Raw genomic sequence first — 20,352 nt, 5'->3', positions numbered from 1 at the left:
AAACATTTCCAGGAGAGGGGATGTTGTTGAATCTATGGGTTCCAAAGAGAATGAGATTACCAAGTTCCCTTTTTAGTTCCAGAAAGAACACAATTTAGGGTTGGAATTTAAAGAACAGAGAATGAGAAGCTGGTAATCAAATTGATAACAGGGTCTTAAAGCGAACACTTTGGGGGTTATGAAAGTCAGCATGTTTGACTACGTATCAGCCACTAAATCTTTAGTTTCATCACCAATATGAAGGGTGTTATATTGAAATATGATGTCTATCTTATATGTGTAACTCCATTGATATCCTTACTATTATTAATATAAAAAAATATGAGTTTGAACCCATTAAAATATATTTATCTTCCTATTTAATTATAAATAATTCTAAATATTGTATAAAAAAATCCAACTCGGAAATAAACAAAGAAAACTATAAATCTATAAACAAAGCCAAAACCAATCAAAGGCACTCGTTTATATAGCCAAACGCCTTTTTGATGTGAGATTAATGAACTCTTCTTATTCTACATAATTTTGTGATAGTAAAAATATTTTCATAATATATGGTATTATTTTTATATATTTTGAGGAAAAATATAATATAATATTTTATACTTTTTCATAAAATATTACAACTGTTTAATGATCAAATTGATAGAATTTGTAAATGTGAAAAGTTATATTCATTGAATTGTTTAGAATTTTGATTAAATTGATAGAAAGTGTAAGTATTGAGGACTAAATCTATTGTTATGCTAATTAGAAAAATGTTACATCAGTTGACCATTTAACCGAGAGTGACCAAAACAGAAATAATCTAAAAACATCAGTGACAAAATTGAAATTTTTTATAATTTGATGACCAAAACAAAAACACGTTAATAATTAGGTAATTAATTATACACTTTTCCCTTTTTAAACATATCTAAACTAACCTCGGATGTCAAGTGATATTAAGGTTTTGATAAATCATTGAAAAAAATTAGATCAACTAAAAAATTAATATTTTCCACAATTTTTTAATGAAAAAGTGTGAATTTTTTAAAATTATTTTTATTTTATTTTATTTTAACTTTATCTTTTAAATATTTTATTTTTAAAATTATATTTATAAAATAATTTATTTATATTCCATCTTTAATTTCAAAAATATACCAAACAAAATTTACAACTTAAATTTAATAATTAATTTTTTAACGCTTATTTTTTTCTATTTAAAATTTCAATTTATTAATAAGGGAATGAATTATCCAACGAAGTCAAAGCCTAAATTCTTGGACTATGGGTAGATCTCTTTCTCAATAAATGAGTTGAAGATTGAAACCTGCCCAATCTGTTGACGATAATTCTCTTTTAAGAAATAAGCTAAAATTCATTTAAGCGGTTGGATATTTGAAAATAAATCTGAACCGTTAAAACATGCCAACTCAGCATTTATATAACCTTAAACTACAAGTTAAATTATTGCCTCCTTTGGTTAAAAAATAATTAATACAAATATAAATTTAAAATTAAAATATTTTTAAAATAAACGATAAAAATTTTCTTCTTCTATATTAAAAGTAAAGTAGGAAGTGGCTAAATATTATTAATTAAATTAATTTATTATTAATTCATATATTAAAATATGTGTAAATCTCTACTAAACATGTCTAAAAAATAATATATTGCAATTTGTGGTCAATATTTACCCCTTAATGAATTTACCGAATATAGAGAATTAGTTATTGGACTCGCTCTAATAAATGTATTGGGAAACTAAAAAAAATCTAGTAAGCTAATAAAAATAATTAAATAATAGATATGATTAAAGAGATTAAATATGAAAATAAAATAAATAATTTTTTTAAGAAAACTTTAAAATATCAATTCAATCCCTCCCTACTATTTTTAGCGTAACAAACCGATCCCATTATCAAAACATTGATCCGAACCTTAGAAATTCAAAAAACAAAAAAGAAATGTAAGGGAATGGGCTATCTAACAAAGTCAAAGCCCAAATAAATGGTAAGGGAATGATATCCAACAAAGTCAAAGCCCAAACTATTGGGCGTATGGATTGCTTATGATTTATGATTTATTCACGTCCTGAAACGCAGCCGTTTTACAGGCTGTCTTGTTTCGCAAGAAGTCTAGAGTACTTTAAGAAAAGCTCTTTCTTTTCGCTCAGTTGCTCTCTCTTAATACTCTCTTCACAAGTAAATCATCTTTCTCTCTTTTTTCTTTTTTCTTTTCAAGTTAATTTTCTTTTCAGAAATAAGCTAAAAAATTGTGGGTTTTTTTGTTCTTTAGGGTTTTGTTAGATCTAACATCCAATCGATCCAAGATGTTTCTCACCAGGTACCATAGCAAAACATATTGGTTCCTCATCAAGTTTTTTTTTTCTTTTTTTTTAAATAATGATTTGGTGATTGGTCTATGAAGGACTGAGTATGACCGTGGGGTGAACACATTTTCTCCGGAGGGAAGATTGTTCCAGGTAGAATATGCTATTGAGGCCATCAAGGTAAAATCCTTTTTTGCTATTGTGTCCTTTTTTGTTTTATAAATTTTTGGGATGCTTTGATTTTAATGGGTTTTTATTAATTGAACTACAGCTGGGTTCAACTGCAATTGGGTTAAAGACGAAAGAAGGTGTTGTGTTGGCTGTCGAGAAGCGTATTACTTCGCCATTGTTGGTCTGTACTCTTACTTGATTTAATACCATTACATTTGCAGATTATTTTTCCTAAAAAGGGTTTTTTTAATCCCCTTTTGCTTTAATTTGTTATGAATTGTTTGCTAAAATGCAATTTAAGGATATGTTTTTTAAGGTGTGGAGTTCCATTTGGAGAATGAGGTTATCGCTAGCTCTTAGGGATATAAGGAGTATCTTTTGACCTACGACCTACTCTTCAGTTGCAAGCATGTCAATATGTTTATTAATAGTCAATACCCTAGAATTGAAAATCTGGGTCCAATCGACGGAGTTTGCTATTGTCGACTCGCATAATGTGATAGACAGTATGCTGGTTCTATGTGATGTAATGAAATGTCTAAGACATGTCAAGTATTCTATCCAACTAGTTATTGCCTTTTTTTTTTCTTCTCTGTATGCTGCTTGATTCTCCCTAAGATTCCTTCACCTGCCACATCTTTACTTAAGACTTACAATTGAAGCTACATTCTTCTTAAAAATGACACTTGACGTCCAGCACGTAGCATGTGTTGCATATAGTAGATTTTGTGGGATGTAGATTATTGCAACTTCTTCCCAGCCTCATAAGTACTGGACTCTCTTTCAGGAGCCCAGCAGTGTTGAGAAGATTATGGAAATTGATGAACATATAGGATGTGCTATGAGTGGCTTGATTGCTGATGCCCGTACACTTGTTGAACATGCACGAGTTGAGACTCAGGTACCGTAGTTGTTATTTCCTACCCTTTGATATGAAATTTTTTTGCAACTTTATGCTGATAACTTCTACGGTCACACAGAACCACAGATTCTCATATGGCGAGCCAATGACTGTAGAGTCCACAACACAAGCTCTTTGTGACCTGGCCCTTCGATTTGGTGAAGGAGATGAAGAATCCATGGTATGGTTGCATATAATTTCTATACATAGTTATAGAAATTTTAAGCTCCTTTTTCATGATGCTTTTTGCTCATTTTAGTAAGCAATAAACAAAGGGCCACAGCCAGTATGACTTCTACAATTGTGCATTTAGTTTCTTTTTTCATATGATACAGAATTCTATCCATGACATTACTTTTTAAGTGCTTATTTACATGTCATATTGTTTTCCTATGCAGTCCCGTCCATTTGGGGTGTCTCTTCTCATTGCTGGTCATGATGAGAATGGGCCTAGCTTGTAAGTATCAGATGAGTTTTCGTTATGTTGATTTTCATGTAGAAAAATCTCTTTCAACATATGGAAAGATGAATGAGCTTCTTTTAGGATGAACATTTATCTTAATTATGTCACTAGATAATTATATCATCACTATTGTGATTTTTTAAAGTTTATTCACTGAATTGCCCTTCCCTGAAGAATGCAATCTATTAAAAAATTGTCACTACAATTAAAACTGTTCCCAGGGTCTATATGTTGTCATTTGCAAGTGGTAATTTGGTAGAGATATAATTATAAGGTACATACTTATTACCGCATGCTTGTTTTAAATTGTAAGGTTTTAAGAAGTTAAAACTGTAATAAGCTCTAATGTGTCATGTACCTGATTTGACTGCCATGCTGTGGCATATTTTTGCTAGACTGGATGGTTACAGATCAAACACTGTATTTCACTAAATCACCTTTCAGATAAGTGCTTCATTTGCTGTTGCTTGCTGATTTACAATTATAGCATGGTTCTTCAAAACCTATGCACTTCAGCATTGTTATAAACTTTGTATTAGGTAGTTATAAATCCCGAAGTATTTAAATTAGGAAGTTTCCAAAATATTATTTTCAATTAGAATGAGTTATGGTTTCCTTGGTTGGACAGATAGAATGAAGTATCCAGGCTCTGTTAGGGAAAAAAAAGAAAAACCAATAGCGTTCCCTGTAGAATGCAAAACAAAATTGACTGGCATTGTACTGATAGGCACTAATATATTCTTGTGCTGTCATTTACCAGTTCTAACTTCTCTTTTGCAGATACTATACTGATCCCTCTGGCACATTTTGGCAATGCAATGGAAAAGCTATAGGCTCAGGTTCCGAAGGTGCAGACAGCTCTTTACAAGAGCAATACAACAAGGTATATCTTCATCTCTGTTTGTATGTTGTTTTTCAGCTTTAGGAGTGCTTATCTTGGTGACCTTATCCGTTTAGGATTGTTTTACACACATATATGTATGAGTATTTTTGGTGCTGAGTTACCTAGGGATTTTTCACGCCCACCTGCAGGACCTGACTCTTCAAGAAGCTGAAACTATTGCTCTGTCCATTTTAAAGCAAGTAATGGAAGAGAAGGTGAAGTTTCACGTGAAAACATTCAGTTTTGAGGTTCCGCTATATGTATTTGTTTAATTTTGCCGACTAATGTATGCACCATTGAACAACGATATTGCTGCAGGTGACTCCCAACAATGTTGATATTGCCAAAGTAGCACCAACATACCACCTATACACCCCTTCAGAGGTGGAAGCTGTCATTACTCGCCTATGAGAATGCGCTGCCATCATAAGATCTTACCATGCAACAACCTGCTTTACCGTCATAATGATACATGACTTGAGGGGGAGAAGCTTGTATTTGTTTCTTGGGATTCAAGCTGTGAAACGTTATTTTTGGTGTGGCACTAAACTTATCTACTCTTTCAGTTGGATAATTTAATTACACCAGATCAGAAAAAAGAACCTTTTTTAATTGGATATTATGTTCTCAAATTCTTGGACTCGGTTACGGTTACCCATATTATTGCTTTTTAAAGTCAAATTGGCCTTGCATTGATAAGAAAGATAAGCAAGGACTAAGGTGGGCAAACGTGGTTAGCATTGTCAAGTTGAGTGAAAAGACCTCGGTGAAAGTGAAAGTAAAACCATTCTCAGAATGGTCCTTGACAATGCTCATTTGTTCTGCTTGCCGTATATATATCATCCCATCTCAAAAGAGTACACATATTGACGACATCCAAAACATCAACCTCGAACAATTGTACTAAAGTAAAACAATTCTCAGAATGGTTCTTGACTATGCTCACTTTTTCTGACTGCCGTATATATGAATTATCCCATCTCAAAAGAGTTCACAGGTTGACAACATCCAAAACATCACCCTCGAACAATTGTACTCTACACATCAAAGTTTGGCATTGATCCCTGCATAGCTATTAGGGATTCTATTGGAGAAATAAATAAATAGATTTTAAAATTTTAAAATAAATAATTCAAATTTTTTTAAGTTTGAAGTTAACTCGAGTAAATAAATGTACAACTCAATTAGTTTGTGTAAAATTTTGATCAAATTAAAGATAAAAAGATCATTAATGATCTAATCCATCAAGTTGGTGTTTCTTTTTACGAAAACAAAAAGACTCGTGGGTGTCAGTATTGAATAACCCAATTAGTTATCTATCCGAAATAATTTTTCAATCTATACAATTAAACAGAAGTCATTGGTTCCTAAATTACTTGTAGATAGTTTAATGTAGAAGTAATATACTTATTATGATAGCTGAAAAATTGTGATAGTGTAATTTTGATGAAACTTCTTAAAAGATTGTTTTTTTACCTTTTCTATTAAATGATTTCTAATTAAAATTGAATCTCTCGTACTATTAATTTGAAAATTTTAAGTCAACTAATAAGTTTTATAAAATTTTATGACTTACTTTATCTTAATTCAGTCAATTTAAAAAAATTTTAATCAATTCAACTTGGTTTGATCAATTTTAACAAACAGCAACAATGATTCCAGTGCATAAGTCTGGCAATCCTTGTAAATAAAATGATCACAAGATTTTCTCACTAAGACATCAAGATTGTAAAAAGACTTGGTGAACGACTAGAAAACATTGGTATATCTTTCCATTAAATAGGAAAGGACAAAAAAAGAAAAGGAAGGAAAAGATTAACAGTGTCCATGTCTATATGGGAAAAGTAAAGGACACGTCTTATCGCGAATTCTTGCAAAGGGTACCTCAAACTTAGTCACGGAATTCATCCATGAAACGTTTATGGAAATCTGTTAAGCGGGTGACGATGGCCTGAATCTTTTCTTCTTGAGGGAGTATTGTGCACCTGAAATGCCAAGTGCCAGGCACCTATGGCCAAACCCACATGTTACTCATTGTTAGAGATGAAAAAATGGCAATTCAATTGGCATAAAATTGCTATATTCTGACCAAAGGAAAGCCAACATACTGGCAGGTCAACTTACCTGCCCAAAGCCAGAACCAGGAACAAAAACGATTCCGGTTTCATTGAGGAGACGACGGCAGTAGAATAAATCTGGTGCTGTTTTCACTTCTTCAGCAGCTTTGATTGCCTTTTTAGGCAGATTAATTCTGGGGAAAAGATACATTGCACCTTCTGCCTTGTTGCATGTTATACCTTCCAACTTGTTGAATGCGTCTTCCAGTGTCTGCATGCATTTGGAATTTTGTTACAAGTCATATAATTTAAATCTACTACCTCACCAACCTCCAAGTTCCCAAATTTCTTGGTTAAGCACCATTTTACAATGGGGGATTTAGCATCCATTTAGGCTACAACAAAGCATCAATGGCCACTTTGCACCATGTTCATGTCATTTGAACCAATCAAACCTAAGAGAGGACTAACCTTTGCCCGCCGTGCTAAAGATGAGAGGATTCCATCTCTTTCAGCAATGTATGACTCGTATGATTTGTCTCCAACCTGCAAGTTTCATATGTTCCGTCATTTGCAACAAACATCATATGTCCATAGAAGGTCGTAGAAACTGGAGATGATCAAGATTTTTAGTAGCTTTTACATGCCCCCTATGTAAATTGTCACCCATGACAAAGCATAATAGTTGGGAGATTCAAAAGCTTTCTCCAATAATGTGTTTCTTCTATAAGAAACAATGCTTATAAGCAGCTTGTCAAAGCTCAATATCTATTTAGTCCTATGTCATACATCCAATGTCATTTGAATACAAACAGATAACTGGCTTTAAATGGCAAAAGATATAACCTTAGGTGGACTCATGACAAGACTAGCAAGAATTTGACCAGTGATGTTAGAACACAGATTCACAGATGCTAATTTGTATATATGCTCCCTCACATCAGCACCAAACCCGGTAACCTCCATGTAACCTCCCCTTTTTCCACACTCTCCATAATACCCTGGAGACAGTAAAAGAGTTTATATTCTGTGTCAAAATTCCAAACTTTGTATAAGTTCATTCACATTCCGTAAATGAAATAATAGAAATAAGATAAAACCAATGTTACCTTTCGAGACCGACTGAAAAGATACCAAGTGTATATCCTTCTCGCCGTAACCCATAGATCGGGCAACCTTCTTAAAAGAGTGGAATTTCTTTTCAGGAACATAAACATTCTCCTGGTAAACCTGTGAAACCAAGGTGGCTATCAAGGTCAGTGCAAACTTGCCCTTGGGAAAGCGAAGTCATTGTTAACGAATGGTAAAGCAAGAACATATGCAAATCAACCTACCTCATCTGCTAGCAAAACAAGACCTTCTTCCTTGCAGAACTCCACGATTGCCTTCTGGTTTTCCTCAGCAAGAACCTGCAATAAAAATGAGAAAAATGAAATTGCAGGAACCTTTTTCATTTATAATATACTTTTCTGAAAGCATTTCATTGATACCTGTCCTGTTGGGTTGCCTGGATTTATTACAACCAAGGCCCTAACAGTGATGCCATTAGACTTGGCTTCCTGCAGTTGTTTCTTAAGCTCAGATACTTCCAAAACCCATCCTGTAACTTCATCAAGATAGTAGGGAACCTGTAAAATCCAAAAGAAAGTTGTAATTACAACAACTGGCTGATCAAAAAATGGTTGGACGGTTAAAGGAAATCTCTATTGCCAATCATTTAACAAGCTCTACCGGGAAAGACAGCTAAGAAATCCTCAAGAAACATAACGCAACTTGATATAGGTCAGTTAAAGCTTGGTCAATGAAGCAAAAAGTGAGTACTTACTTCACTAACAGATAATTGAAGACAGCTTACAAATAACTAAATACTAAATAATGCTTTAAGTTATTATATGCATACCAAAGATCCACCATGCAGTGCAATTGAAGCGGAGTATAAAGGATACTGAGGGATGGGACAGAGAATTCCATCTTTCTCAGATCTTATCAGTAACTGCATCATCATATGCACCTGGAAACAAAGAAGAAAAATCCAATCTGTCATACATGCTTTCGCGAGGAACTCATGAAACATGTAACAAGAAAGTTTGAGATGGAAACTTACTGCAGGGCTGGCACCATCTGTCATGAAAATATCATTTGGATCAGCAGGAAAACCATCACGAGCCTCGATTGCAGCAGCAATAGTATCACGTAATCCCTTAATTCCCTGATGTGAATAATATGCAAGCATAAATTGATTTCCAATAATAATAACAAATTGTCAAAATTCCAAGATATGAGCAATGATCAGAACCTGGCTGTGACTGTATGCACCAGTTGCTCTTCCTGGAATTTGATCAAGAATTTTCCTAGCTCGCTCTATGGAGTCCGCACTGCAACAAGCCATGAACCAAATTACATGAGACAAAGGAATGACTGTAAAAGAAAAACTGGTAATCTGCCAAAGTATTCTAGGCTAGATGAAGAGAACATCTCTATATGTTTAAACTTTCACAGGGCTCAATAGATGCTGTTAAAGTTTTCTCAGAAGAAATCTAGAAATTTAACAGAAAAAACAGCAAAGCTGATGGATAATATTAAATTTCAGTACCTGAATAAAGCCTGTGTTTCTCTTTTGGCCAAAATGGCTGGATGGTCACACAATGCAAGAACCTATAGCAGAGATATCCTATTTAGAATTGCTTCATTCACAATGACACAAACTCGTGGTAATCAATATCATCTAGTAACAAAACCAACCTCTCGGAAAAAGGTTATTGACTTCTGACCAAGAGACTGAGGATTTCCAATGTTGCAGTACAGAATCTGCAAAAGAGAACTAGCATTTAACCCCAAATACAAAAATAAAGGTACGTCAAACAATATAAAAGCCTCTTCATTTTATTTCAGGATTGCACACTCCAACTCTACAAGTGTTGATTAAAAACCTGTAAAGGAAGAAAGTTATGTACCTCTTGAAAGGGATAAGCCTCTGGCTTAGCCTGTATCTCTTGTTGCAATTTCTGCGAGAGATATTCAGCAAATGTCATTAAAGAACTATTTCACAAAATTTCGAAGTAAATCCATCTTCCTATACCAAACTGTATCAGCAGAATTTACTTTAAAATTTCTAAAACATAATGAAACTGTCAATCATATGGATACCGATGCTGTAATGACCCAAAAGTCATACTTAGGGTGTGCACATAGCATGAGATATATAACTTGACAGAAATAAATTTATTACAAATACATAGAAGAGATGATGCAAACTGGCATACAACCTGCGCAAGGATGACAATCTCACCACGTACAGCATACTGGCATTCAATGACCTGGTAATAAAAGAGAGGATTAGTGATAAGGAAACAGATTGATAACAAAACAAGCACAACACAAAAAGCATAAAACCAGATTCAGAAGTATCGATAAATCAGTATCCAACAACAAATCAAACACTAAATTTTTTTAAAAAAATAGAGAAAACAAGATAAACCCAGATTCAGAAAGAGTCCAAATTGAAGGAAAAAGAAAAAGAAAATAGTACCTTGGGGTTAATACTATCAACAGTAACCTGAGGAGCCATTGTTGAAGAAGAAGAAGAAATGGGAATCAGCTACAGTAGTAGGGGAGAAGAAAAGGGTATGGAGAATGAGAAAAGGAAGTTAGAGAACGTTGAAATTGATAGTTTTGACGTGAACTTTGAAGGAGATTTCTTGCATTGCAATCACAAATTTCCGCATCGCTGTTTATATATACACACTACACGCGTTGGAAAACCAGAGGCGAAAAGTAAATAAGTGGCCTTTGAAAGGGGAGAGAGAGAGAGAATCAAATCCCATTCGTTGGAAGAAACGAAAATTAACCTGAAATTGTCAGGTGTCCCTTTGCGCCCACGGTTTCAACATTAATGATGTAGCATTCAGTCATTCATCACGTTTAAAATTAAAACTATACATGGTAGAAATTTTAATTTTAGATTTTTTCCAAAGAATAATTTTAGATTTTTTAAAATTAGTTAAACTATCAAAATAGTCATTTTTTTGTTTCAGGTTAAATTTTAATTACTTTTCTTTAAAATGTTATGTTTTAGTCACGCACGTTATTGTATTGTAACATTTTAGTCATTGAGCATTAATTGCTGTTAACGTTGTAATGTTAAACTGATCTGACACGTTAAATTATCATTTCAAACGAAAACGATAATTTTAGATTAAATTATACAATTGGTCTCTATATATTTTTTTATTTTGAATAATTTAATTTTTTTTCTTTTATGTTCTTTTAACTTTTTTCTTTATTTTCTATTTTTTTCTCCATTTCTTTTAACGTAAATTTTCTATATTTTTTATTTGTTAAAACTTTTTTATGTTTATGAAAAAAGAAAAGGTGAAATCTGAAATCAAAATAAAAAGAGATGGAGAAAAGAAGAAAACAGAGAGGGAAGCAGAAGAGAATGAGAAAAAAAGAAAGAAAGTTGAAAGAACGTAAAAGAAAAAAATTTACTCAAAACGAAAAAAATATGGGAACCAATTGTATAATTTAACCTAAATTTCTTTTTTTTTTGAAATAATGATTTACCGTGCCAAATTATCTTACCGTTACACCGTTAACGGCAATTAATGACTTAGTGGCTAAAATGTTATACGTTAATATAAAAGTGACTAAAACATAATATTTCAAACATAAATGACTAAAATGTAACCTGAGATAAATAAATATGACTATTTTAATAGTTTATCTTTTAAATTTTGATTAAATGGTAGCAAATTACGTTATTTTCGAAATTTTCATTTTATTTATAACGCCATGTGAGCCTTTAATTTTCGTATTGAAGTTTTAAATTTTAGAGAATATAAGAATAAAAAATAATTAAATCGATAAACATAGGTATAATATAAGATTAATAGTAAAATTGAACAAAATTAATTTAATCACTATCATTTAGATTAATATTAAAATTTTGAAATTTAAAATCAATTTAATCACTATCATTTAGATTAATATTAAAATTTTGAAATTTAAAATTGATTTAAGACTAAATTTAAAACTTGCACTTAGAACAATGATTAATAGTAGATTTTGACGTGAAAAAAAATGATAATGGTTCTTTGCCCAAATTTAAGTTTATCGTACTATACGCGTCTTCAATTTCATTATGTGCAGTTTTATAGGTAAATTTTTGTTTAATATATTTTATTTTATGTGTTTTGTATCGATTTAATTATACTTTTTAAGTTATTCAAACATATATTTATATCTGTATTATATTATCCTTTGTAAATTTTAAAAAATCATATTATTTTCTAAGGAAATTTTTATATTAATTAAATACAGTAATTTAAATATGTATTGTTGTACATACTACATATCAAGAACTAATTATTTACATCTTACAATGTATGTTTTGACATTACCATGTGCTTCGTCATGGGACTAAGCACGCTGTAACAGTAATCTAATCTACCAAGAAGATTGTTTTTTAATTTCATTTTTATATTACCATTTATTTATTTATTTTTCTTTCAATCTTGTTGTAAACTATGGATTTGTTTCCTTCGTGTAAATTGTTTTTCAAAAAATATATATTTATTTAATATATAAATGAATTTTTTAAAATATTTAAATAATTTTCGATAATCATATCTTAAATGGATCTAATTTTTTTACCTAAATCTATTTTTGAGCTTAATACTTTTTGTCAAACCTTCTCAAATTTTGAGTCTAACTTTCGAATTTAGAGAAATATATACATACATTTTCGTGAATGGAGAAAACCTCTCATGGAAACATTCAAAGTCTTTCGCATATCTTACTATTTCCTAGCCTTTTAGATGGACCAAATTATTTTTCATCAATCCTAATGATGATATGCTTGGAATAAATTCTGAAATTTCAGCCCATCAAAATCGCTTAAGTACTTTCGATAAAAAGAAGAAAAAAACCTTAAATATTAAAAATGCTTCGTAAAAATAATTAAAAATTAAAAATTTTTAAATTTTTAATCGAAAATTAACAATTAATTGAGTCTTTTTCAATTTCATCAAAGCTTTTAACGGACTGTTAAATGCTAAAGTAGTAACTATGGTAAAAAAAATGATGACATTGATGTGAAAAAATATTAACGTGGTGGGTTTATTTATATTTTTAATTATTTAAGCTTAAACAAAATCAAAAAATTATAAAAAATAGAGAAATTATTAAATTATTAAATTATAAAAATATTATTTATATATAAAAATACAAACAAATATTAAATATATAAAATATTATTTACATAAAATTATTAAAACGATAAAGAAATTTATAAAAGCCATTAAAACAATTATAGAAAATTTTTGTTATATCGAAAGTTTGAAGTTTTTAATTTCAGTAATAATAAAAAAATGAAGAAGTTATTGTACTCAACAGCATATATCCCCTACTTTTTTTTATTGGGTGTGGAATACTGCAGAACAACACGAAAGTTTGAATGAATGAAATGAAGAAGCTGAGCAACATTCTCTTTTGGTAGAATAGAATGGTCGGAGTCAGAGAGGCGAATGAAAGGATTAACTTTTATTCTGAAAACAAATTTTTGTGATTATACCGATAAAAAGTTAGAATTGTCAGTCTAATTATATATTGTCAAAAATTAAATTATGCGACATTAAATATTTAGAAGAATTTTTTAAAAAATTTCATCATGAATATCAAAAATTAAAAAAATAAAAATATAGAATTCTTGAAAAACTAATATTTTCATAAATTACCACCACCATAGGATGAAATTTGTATAAAAAAAATACAATTCTTATTTAGGAAATAGAATTAATTTTGCAAAAGAAAGAATAACTTTATATTATTTACAAAGTAAGGCTTCTAAACAAGTTAAGCATAAATTAAGTAATTAGCATTGTACAAAAAATTTAAAAAATGAATGGGAATTTGGATGTAAACTGATACGTCCTAATACTTAAAAAACATAAATAGAAAAATAGAATATATAAGCTAGTTAGATGGAAACCAAAAAATAGAAAAAATACTGGTTATAATAAAAAGAAAAGATTTGTTAGAAGAAAAACTTCTAAAAAATCTAAAAAACAAATATGTAAGTGTTTTATATGTGATGAAGAATGACATATAGCACCAAATTATCCTAATAAAGGAAAAAGTGCAAGAAAAATTATTAAAACACTTGAAGAACAAGATTTAGAAATATGTTAAGAGGAAATAAATCCTGAAGAAATATTATACGAATTAATATCATAAACAGATTCTGATACAGATGAAGAAAAATATATATTTATGTTTAATATGGGAAATAGTTCTAATAATCAATTAGAAGAAATTCCTAAGAATGAACAACAAGATATAAAATTAGGAAACATAATCGGAGAAAAAAAATACTTTTTTGATGAAATGATAGAAAAAATTAATAAAAATCATATTTCTAAAGAATAAATTTATAAAATATCTAAATATAGAATATGGTGTCAAAGACATATAGAAAAAATAAGTTGTAATACAGTAGCTAAAGATGCTAGAGGAGGATTAACAGAAATCTCATTATTTGCTAAAGATAAAATTAAGAGAATTAAAAAGAAATATCCTCAAGTTAGTTATATACATTTAGGAATAATAATGATAACAATAAGACCTTTGTTTAGAAAAGGTCATGATATACCAATAATAGCAGTTTTATTAGATAAAAGATTTGAAAATCCAATAAAAGTACTTATTGAAAGAATTCAATCAAATTTACATACAAGAGTAATAGGATTTAAAGTTAAATCAAATTACTTTATATCTATTACAGATCCTCTGATAGAAGAATGTTTATGTCTTAGAATTCAGACAAAAAATTTTGAAATTAATGATTTAGTCGAAGATCTAGCAATAAGTTGGACTTTTATTAATAAATATACTAATACAACAGAAGTAAAAATCAAAGAAATTAATAATAAAATTATTAAGCTCTTTGAACCTAATAAATTCACTACTGAAATACAACCAAAATTATTACATTTAAGAGACTTATCAATATCAAGAGATTGGATGATAGAAAAGATAAGTAGTGCAAGTACTTCTAAACCTGTAAGTACTATAGAATATATGTCGTCCGGGGATAAATTATATTTTAGAAATACTGCTATAACAAATACAAATGATAATTTAGTTTTACCCTCAAATACTCAAATAGAGGAAGATGAGGAAAATACAAGTGCAAGTTTATACCTTCAATACCAATAGGAATGAAAACAATTCATATTCCTATTTTTTCTACAGAACCAATTAGAAATTCTAGAAACACTAGAATAGAAGAAATACAAACTTCAATACTTATCCAACAAATGAAACTTGGAATAAGTGATGTAATTACATTTTCAAATTTCTAATATCTAGGAAATATTACACATATATTGAAATTACATTTCAATTTAGAGAATATAAAACATATTCTTTGCATGCTTTATTAGATACTGGAGCTACAACTAGTAGTTGCAGAAAGAATGTTATTCCTTTAGAAAAATGGGAACCTATGATACATCCAATAAAAGCCATAAGAATAGATGATAATGAAACCATAATCCAATATAAAGCTAGAAATGTATCAATCTATATAAATAATGTAAGATTTGTGATACCTAAAATATTATGCTTTCCTGCAATGCATAGAGATATATTATTAGGAAATAATTTTATGTACCAACATTTACCATTTTCTATTGATAAAAATTTAATTATGTTATTTGTAGAAAAAAATTCTGTAGAAATACCATTAGTAGAAAATCATAAATTTATTTGTAATAAAAATTTTACACCACCAAGAAAAGAACAAATTAAACAAATTGAAACAAGTCATTGGTTGATTAAAATATTAGAAAATAATTTTAGTGAAGGACCATTAAAATTATGACAAAATAGCCCTAGATATTGTGAAATTAAATTGGAAAATCCCAATAAAATTATTAGAGTTAAACTAATGATCTATACTAAACAAGATATAGATGAATTTGATATACAAATTAAAGAATTATTAGAAAAAGGATTAATAGAAATAACTAATAGTCCACATTCTAATTCAGCCTTTATGGTTAGAAATCATGCCGAAATAAAAAGAGAAAAACCTAGAATGGTTATTAATTATAAAAAGATTAAATCAAAATATTATTTTTATGAATATTTTATTCCAAGAAAGGATGTTTTAATTAATCAAGCTAAACAAGCAAAATATTTTAGTAATTTTGACTATAAATCAGGATTCTGGCAAATCATGCTAACAGAACAATCCAAGCCTTTGACAACTTTTAGTGCACCTAATGGACATTATCAATGAAAAGCAATGTCATTTAGATTGTGTAATGCACCACAAATCTTTCAAAGATTGATGGATTTTATATTTAATAAATATAAAGAATTTTGTGTAGTATATATAGATGATATTTTAATATTTTCGATGATATTTTAATATTTTCAGATATATTAGAAAAACATAAAAAACATTTAAATATCATTTCTCAATCATTCATAAAACATGGAATCATACTAAATCCTAAGAAAATAGAACTAGAAAAAATAGAAATAGAGTTCTTAGGATTAAAATTATCTGCATATGGTCTTAAACTACAAGATCATATTATAGTAAAAATAAAAGGATTTCGTGAGAACATTGAAGATAAAAAGCAGCTTCAACAATTTTGGGGAATTATTAATTATGGAAGAAATTTCTTTCCTAACTTATCTGAAAAAATAGGTAAGTTATATGAAAAACTAAAAAAACATAAACCCTTTATCTAGTTCAAAACATACTCGAAAATCATAAAAAATTTAAAATCTAAAATAAATCATATTCCAAAAGTTTATTTACTTAAAAAAGGTGATAAATTAATTTTAGAAACAGATGCCTCAAAAAAAAATTTTAGGGGGCCGAAATTAAATTATAATTTTTACAATAGAAAAAAAAAAGAAATTTCACTATTTTAATAGATTATAACTTTATAATTTTTAAAAGATTAAATCAAACTTTTATATTTTTAGGGGGGTTAAAGTATAATTTTACTTTTATTAGTTTAAAAATTTAAAGGGGCCTTTTGCCAGCTCCTAGTTTCGCCACGGGGGGTTGGCAGGGGTCCCGCCTCCTAAAATTTTCTAAATTTTTCTTTAAGGCCCTTTGTCTAAAAATAAGATAAATTTGTGTTTGGCCCCCAAAAGTTTTTTGAAGTTTTTTTATTTGATTTTTTTTTATAAAATTTATAATTTTTAATGACAAATTTAGTAACATTTTAGTTAGTTTGGTAACTTAATACAAAATAGTATCTAAATATTAATTTAGTAAAAATAAAGTTAAATGATTATAATATCTAATACAAATTGAGCATTTAACTTATTTTGTTTTTCTAATATTTTGGTACTGAATTTAAAATTACCTTGTTGAAAGTAGGCTCGACCTATGCTTTGAAGATATATATTTTATAAAGATATCTCGATCCCCTATCAACCATTCTATCTTTGTCTTTGATGTTGCATATATTTTTAGAATATAATCATATTAGAAGACCATTAATTGTCTAATCATTTGAGTATAACATTGCAGATGTATACACCATGTATCGTAGGTATTACTAGTTAATTTGTAACTTTGAGCAACATCATGTCCATCATCTAAATGGGTCAAATTATATTAATATCGGTATTTCTATTCTCACGAAATATTTGATTCATGGCTTTTAAACTGAATTTTTATTTTGTGAAATTTATATATAGGATTTATGTAAAGGGTATATTTTATAATATATAAGAAAATTTTATTAAAATTTTATATATGTTTTAAAAAATAAGAATAAAAAAATAACAATCAATTGATTATAAAAAAATTAAACCACCTCATATTCCTAATTAGATTAATTTAAAAGAAAAAAAAATCTATACTACGATATATAAAATAAATGCCCTAAGGCTTTCCACAGTGGACACCTGTCCATTGTTTTTTTTTTCTTTTGACATGAGAACATAATGTAATTTCAATTCTAATCCTTACTTTTTTAGATTATAAGAAGGTTAATTTTTAATTTGATCCTCATAACTTTTTCTAAATTTGAGATTTAATCTATATGTTTTAATTTTGACACAATTTAGTACCTCAATCTTTATAATGTCATTAGTTTCTCTAATCGAATGATGTGAATTCTTAAAAATTGTTAGCACTGCTAAATTTTTTTATTAAATTTAGATTCGTTAAAATGCTAAATTTTGTAACATGAACATTAAGTGAGTTTCTTTTATTCAAAATGCTACATCAACAAATTTAATAAAAAATTAATTTAAAAGGTAGAAGAAATAAATTACTAAAAATAAAAATAGGTAGATTAAAGTTTAAATATATAAAAACTACAAAAACCTTTAAGCAAAATATAATTATAATTTAATTAAGAAATAAATAACTAAGCCTGAATAACCATACTAGTTTAACTTATAAATCAAGAGAGAAAGGAAAGCCTGTAGAGTATAACCAACTTCCACCAGAAATGAACTCGCCGGCAGTATACGATTGAGCCTCACTTTCATTAGTGATCACCTTGTGTCCATCCCATTTCACTCTAGCATGAGTTCCGGCAGATGCCCCGGTGTTCTGGTACTCGCCATAGAACAATGTCTTCAAGGCAAAACTCCCATTCCAGTCGTGCCACCCTGCAGGGTGGATCACATCACTAATGTCCGATTGCAGTATCACGGTCCTTGAATATTCCTTCCAGGGCCTGCCGAGATACGTCGGGAATTTGTTCTTAACGCTCTGCAAGTCAGAGGTGGCACCTATTCTACATTTCTGAAAAACAATTCCGGTGTTTTGGTTGCGGTCAGTCCTGCCTTGTGCTGTCACCATGTTTTTCTGCCCTCTGTGGGGTCTTCGAGCACGGATGTCGCAGTTTTGGAATACCGCCGCTGCATTGCCGAAGATAAAATCAACGGTTCCTGTTATGAGGCAATTTACAAAGAATTGTCTCTGGGAGTGAACATAGAGAGTGTCTTGGTATGCTATCATGTTGCATTGATAGAATGCTGTAAGATCAGCGCTGACACGGAGGGCAACGGCTTGGTGCTTGGACGGACCGGCGGTGTTCTCGAACGTTATGTCTCGAGCAAGGAACCCTTCACCGGCCACAGCTACAACCACAAGCAGAACACCAATATTGATCAATATTTGTATATTCATACAATACTAGTAAATAATAAGGACTTACCAACAGTGGCAGAGCGGAAAGTTGTACTACCATCGACCACGTTCCTTTTTCCGGTGATGACCGTTCTACTTCTTCCATCTCCAATGAACATTATGTTAGTCTTATTACTGGGGATTTCCACGTTTTCTCTATAGACACCTGCTTTGATTCTAATGATATATCTTTTCCTGCTGTTTACCGGTGCTTTGGCCACCGCTTCCGACACTGTTTTGTAGTCTCCGCTACCATCTGCGACCACAACCACGTTAGGGATCACCGAAGACGATCGAAGCCTACGCCGGTCTCCAGTGGACAACCACCTTGGCCAGCCAATGCCATTTCCTTCCTCCTCGAGCTTCCTGTTTGATCTCTTGATGAGCATCTCGTTTGCAATATCCTCGTCCGTCATGTTCTTGATCATTGCAAGCGCATTGCTGCACATCTTCTCAACATACTTCTCGCCATCAATCAGGGCTTTACGGACTTCCTTATCGGCATTTTTATGAGAGAAACCATCCAAGCAAGTTTCTTGGTTGGTCATAGCGGCACTTATCAGTGTCTTGAGATCATCCGCATGTTGAGTCAATGGTTTCTTGTAAGGATACCCATGCAGATCCTCAACAGCTTGGTGAAGCTCGTCCAGGGTCTCATTTATGGTCTCCAAACAATCGTGGAGAGCAGTAACTCCGCGCTCAGTGAGTCCCTTTCGAGCCAACAGCTTCTTGATTTTGTAGAAGTTGTGTTCAACGGCGCTGGCCGTGATGTTCAGTGACAATCTGATGACGTCCTTTTTGCGGGTAACCTTTTTGGCGGCGGCGGCGGCAGCAACTGCTGAGAAGCATAAATCAGGGTAGAATGTGCTGCTACAAGCAGATTTCACTATGGCATGATGGGATTCATTGGTTTCATCGAATTTATTTCGTGAATTCTCTTTCGCAACAATGCCGATTAATGCAGCAACAATCACTAAACATGCTAAAACTGCCAAGAAAATTTTCTTGTGCCTTTTGGTGGAGGAAATGTGTTTGACAGAATCGAAATTTTTGGTTAAAATTTCCTTGGATTCGTTCATTTTCCTTGGCTACGAGAAAAAGAGACAAGAAAAGATTTATGGACTACAAAGCAGGATTGGAAATGGAAGGGTGCAGTGAAGAGAAATGGAAGCTTGGCGGGAGGATTTATAGAGGTCTGTCCGCAGATTTTAAAAAAAAAATCAGTAATTTAAATTTTAAAATTTTTGATGAATACTGAATATTATATGATAAGCAGATAAATTTTATCTTCTTTTTATTTTCAAATTACAATTTTTATAAAAAAATAATTATCAATATTAAATTTTCAATAAATATATTATTTTCATTGCTTTAAAAAATTTATC

The 20,352-nt window shown here is 30.5% G+C and overlaps 3 protein-coding genes across 3 annotated transcripts; 1 reads left to right on the top strand and 2 right to left on the bottom strand.

Moving 5' to 3' along the window:
* The first annotated feature begins 2,089 nt into the window (after window positions 1–2,089).
* LOC107913836 (proteasome subunit alpha type-5) lies at window positions 2,090–5,347 on the top strand. Its single transcript, XM_016842484.2, has 10 exons — window positions 2,090–2,189; window positions 2,284–2,331; window positions 2,416–2,497; window positions 2,589–2,669; window positions 3,276–3,389; window positions 3,469–3,570; window positions 3,788–3,846; window positions 4,633–4,735; window positions 4,885–4,950; window positions 5,054–5,347. Exons 2-10 carry the CDS (start codon window positions 2,318–2,320, stop codon window positions 5,144–5,146), a joined length of 714 nt encoding a protein of 237 aa, XP_016697973.1. The 5' UTR covers window positions 2,090–2,189; window positions 2,284–2,317; the 3' UTR covers window positions 5,147–5,347.
* Window positions 5,348–6,419: 1,072 nt separating this feature from the next.
* LOC107913835 (alanine aminotransferase 2, mitochondrial) lies at window positions 6,420–10,653 on the bottom strand. Its single transcript, XM_016842483.2, has 15 exons — window positions 10,322–10,653; window positions 10,059–10,109; window positions 9,747–9,797; window positions 9,535–9,600; window positions 9,386–9,447; window positions 9,089–9,167; window positions 8,897–9,001; window positions 8,693–8,803; window positions 8,283–8,420; window positions 8,127–8,201; window positions 7,902–8,022; window positions 7,639–7,793; window positions 7,264–7,338; window positions 6,860–7,063; window positions 6,420–6,743 (listed from the first exon to the last, which is right to left on the bottom strand). The coding sequence occupies exons 1-15, from the start codon at window positions 10,358–10,360 to the stop codon at window positions 6,627–6,629; spliced, it is 1,449 nt and encodes a 482-aa protein (XP_016697972.1). The 5' UTR covers window positions 10,361–10,653; the 3' UTR covers window positions 6,420–6,626.
* Window positions 10,654–18,102: 7,449 nt separating this feature from the next.
* On the bottom strand, window positions 18,103–20,126 carry LOC107915749 (pectinesterase). Its single transcript, XM_016844890.2, has 2 exons — window positions 18,996–20,126; window positions 18,103–18,918 (listed from the first exon to the last, which is right to left on the bottom strand). The coding sequence occupies exons 1-2, from the start codon at window positions 20,044–20,046 to the stop codon at window positions 18,227–18,229; spliced, it is 1,743 nt and encodes a 580-aa protein (XP_016700379.1). The 5' UTR covers window positions 20,047–20,126; the 3' UTR covers window positions 18,103–18,226.
* Between the last annotated feature and the right edge of the window lie 226 nt (window positions 20,127–20,352).

The sequence above is a fragment of the Gossypium hirsutum genome, chromosome D10, assembly GCF_007990345.1.
Source record: "Gossypium hirsutum isolate 1008001.06 chromosome D10, Gossypium_hirsutum_v2.1, whole genome shotgun sequence".
Taxonomy (NCBI): domain Eukaryota; kingdom Viridiplantae; phylum Streptophyta; class Magnoliopsida; order Malvales; family Malvaceae; genus Gossypium; species Gossypium hirsutum.
The sequence above is the reverse complement of the archived record's forward strand: the minus strand, read 5'-3'. Positions and strand labels throughout refer to the sequence as shown.

Coding starts and splice junctions, on each gene's coding strand:
- LOC107913836 (XM_016842484.2), top strand. Junction 2,498..2,588: donor ATGCTATTGAGGCCATCAAG/GTAAAATCCTTT, acceptor ATTGAACTACAG/CTGGGTTCAACTGCAATTGG. Junction 3,390..3,468: donor ATGCACGAGTTGAGACTCAG/GTACCGTAGTTG, acceptor ACGGTCACACAG/AACCACAGATTCTCATATGG.
- LOC107913835 (XM_016842483.2), bottom strand. CDS start 10,360: ATGGCTCCTCAGGTTACTGTTGATAGTATTAACCCCAAG. Junction 10,110..10,321: donor TTGATAGTATTAACCCCAAG/GTACTATTTTCT, acceptor TTTTATTACCAG/GTCATTGAATGCCAGTATGC. Junction 7,339..7,638: donor TTGTCATGAGTCCACCTAAG/GTTATATCTTTT, acceptor TGAAACTTGCAG/GTTGGAGACAAATCATACGA.
- LOC107915749 (XM_016844890.2), bottom strand. CDS start 20,046: ATGAACGAATCCAAGGAAATTTTAACCAAAAATTTCGATTCTGTCAAA. Junction 18,919..18,995: donor TTTCCGCTCTGCCACTGTTG/GTAAGTCCTTAT, acceptor TTGTGGTTGTAG/CTGTGGCCGGTGAAGGGTTC.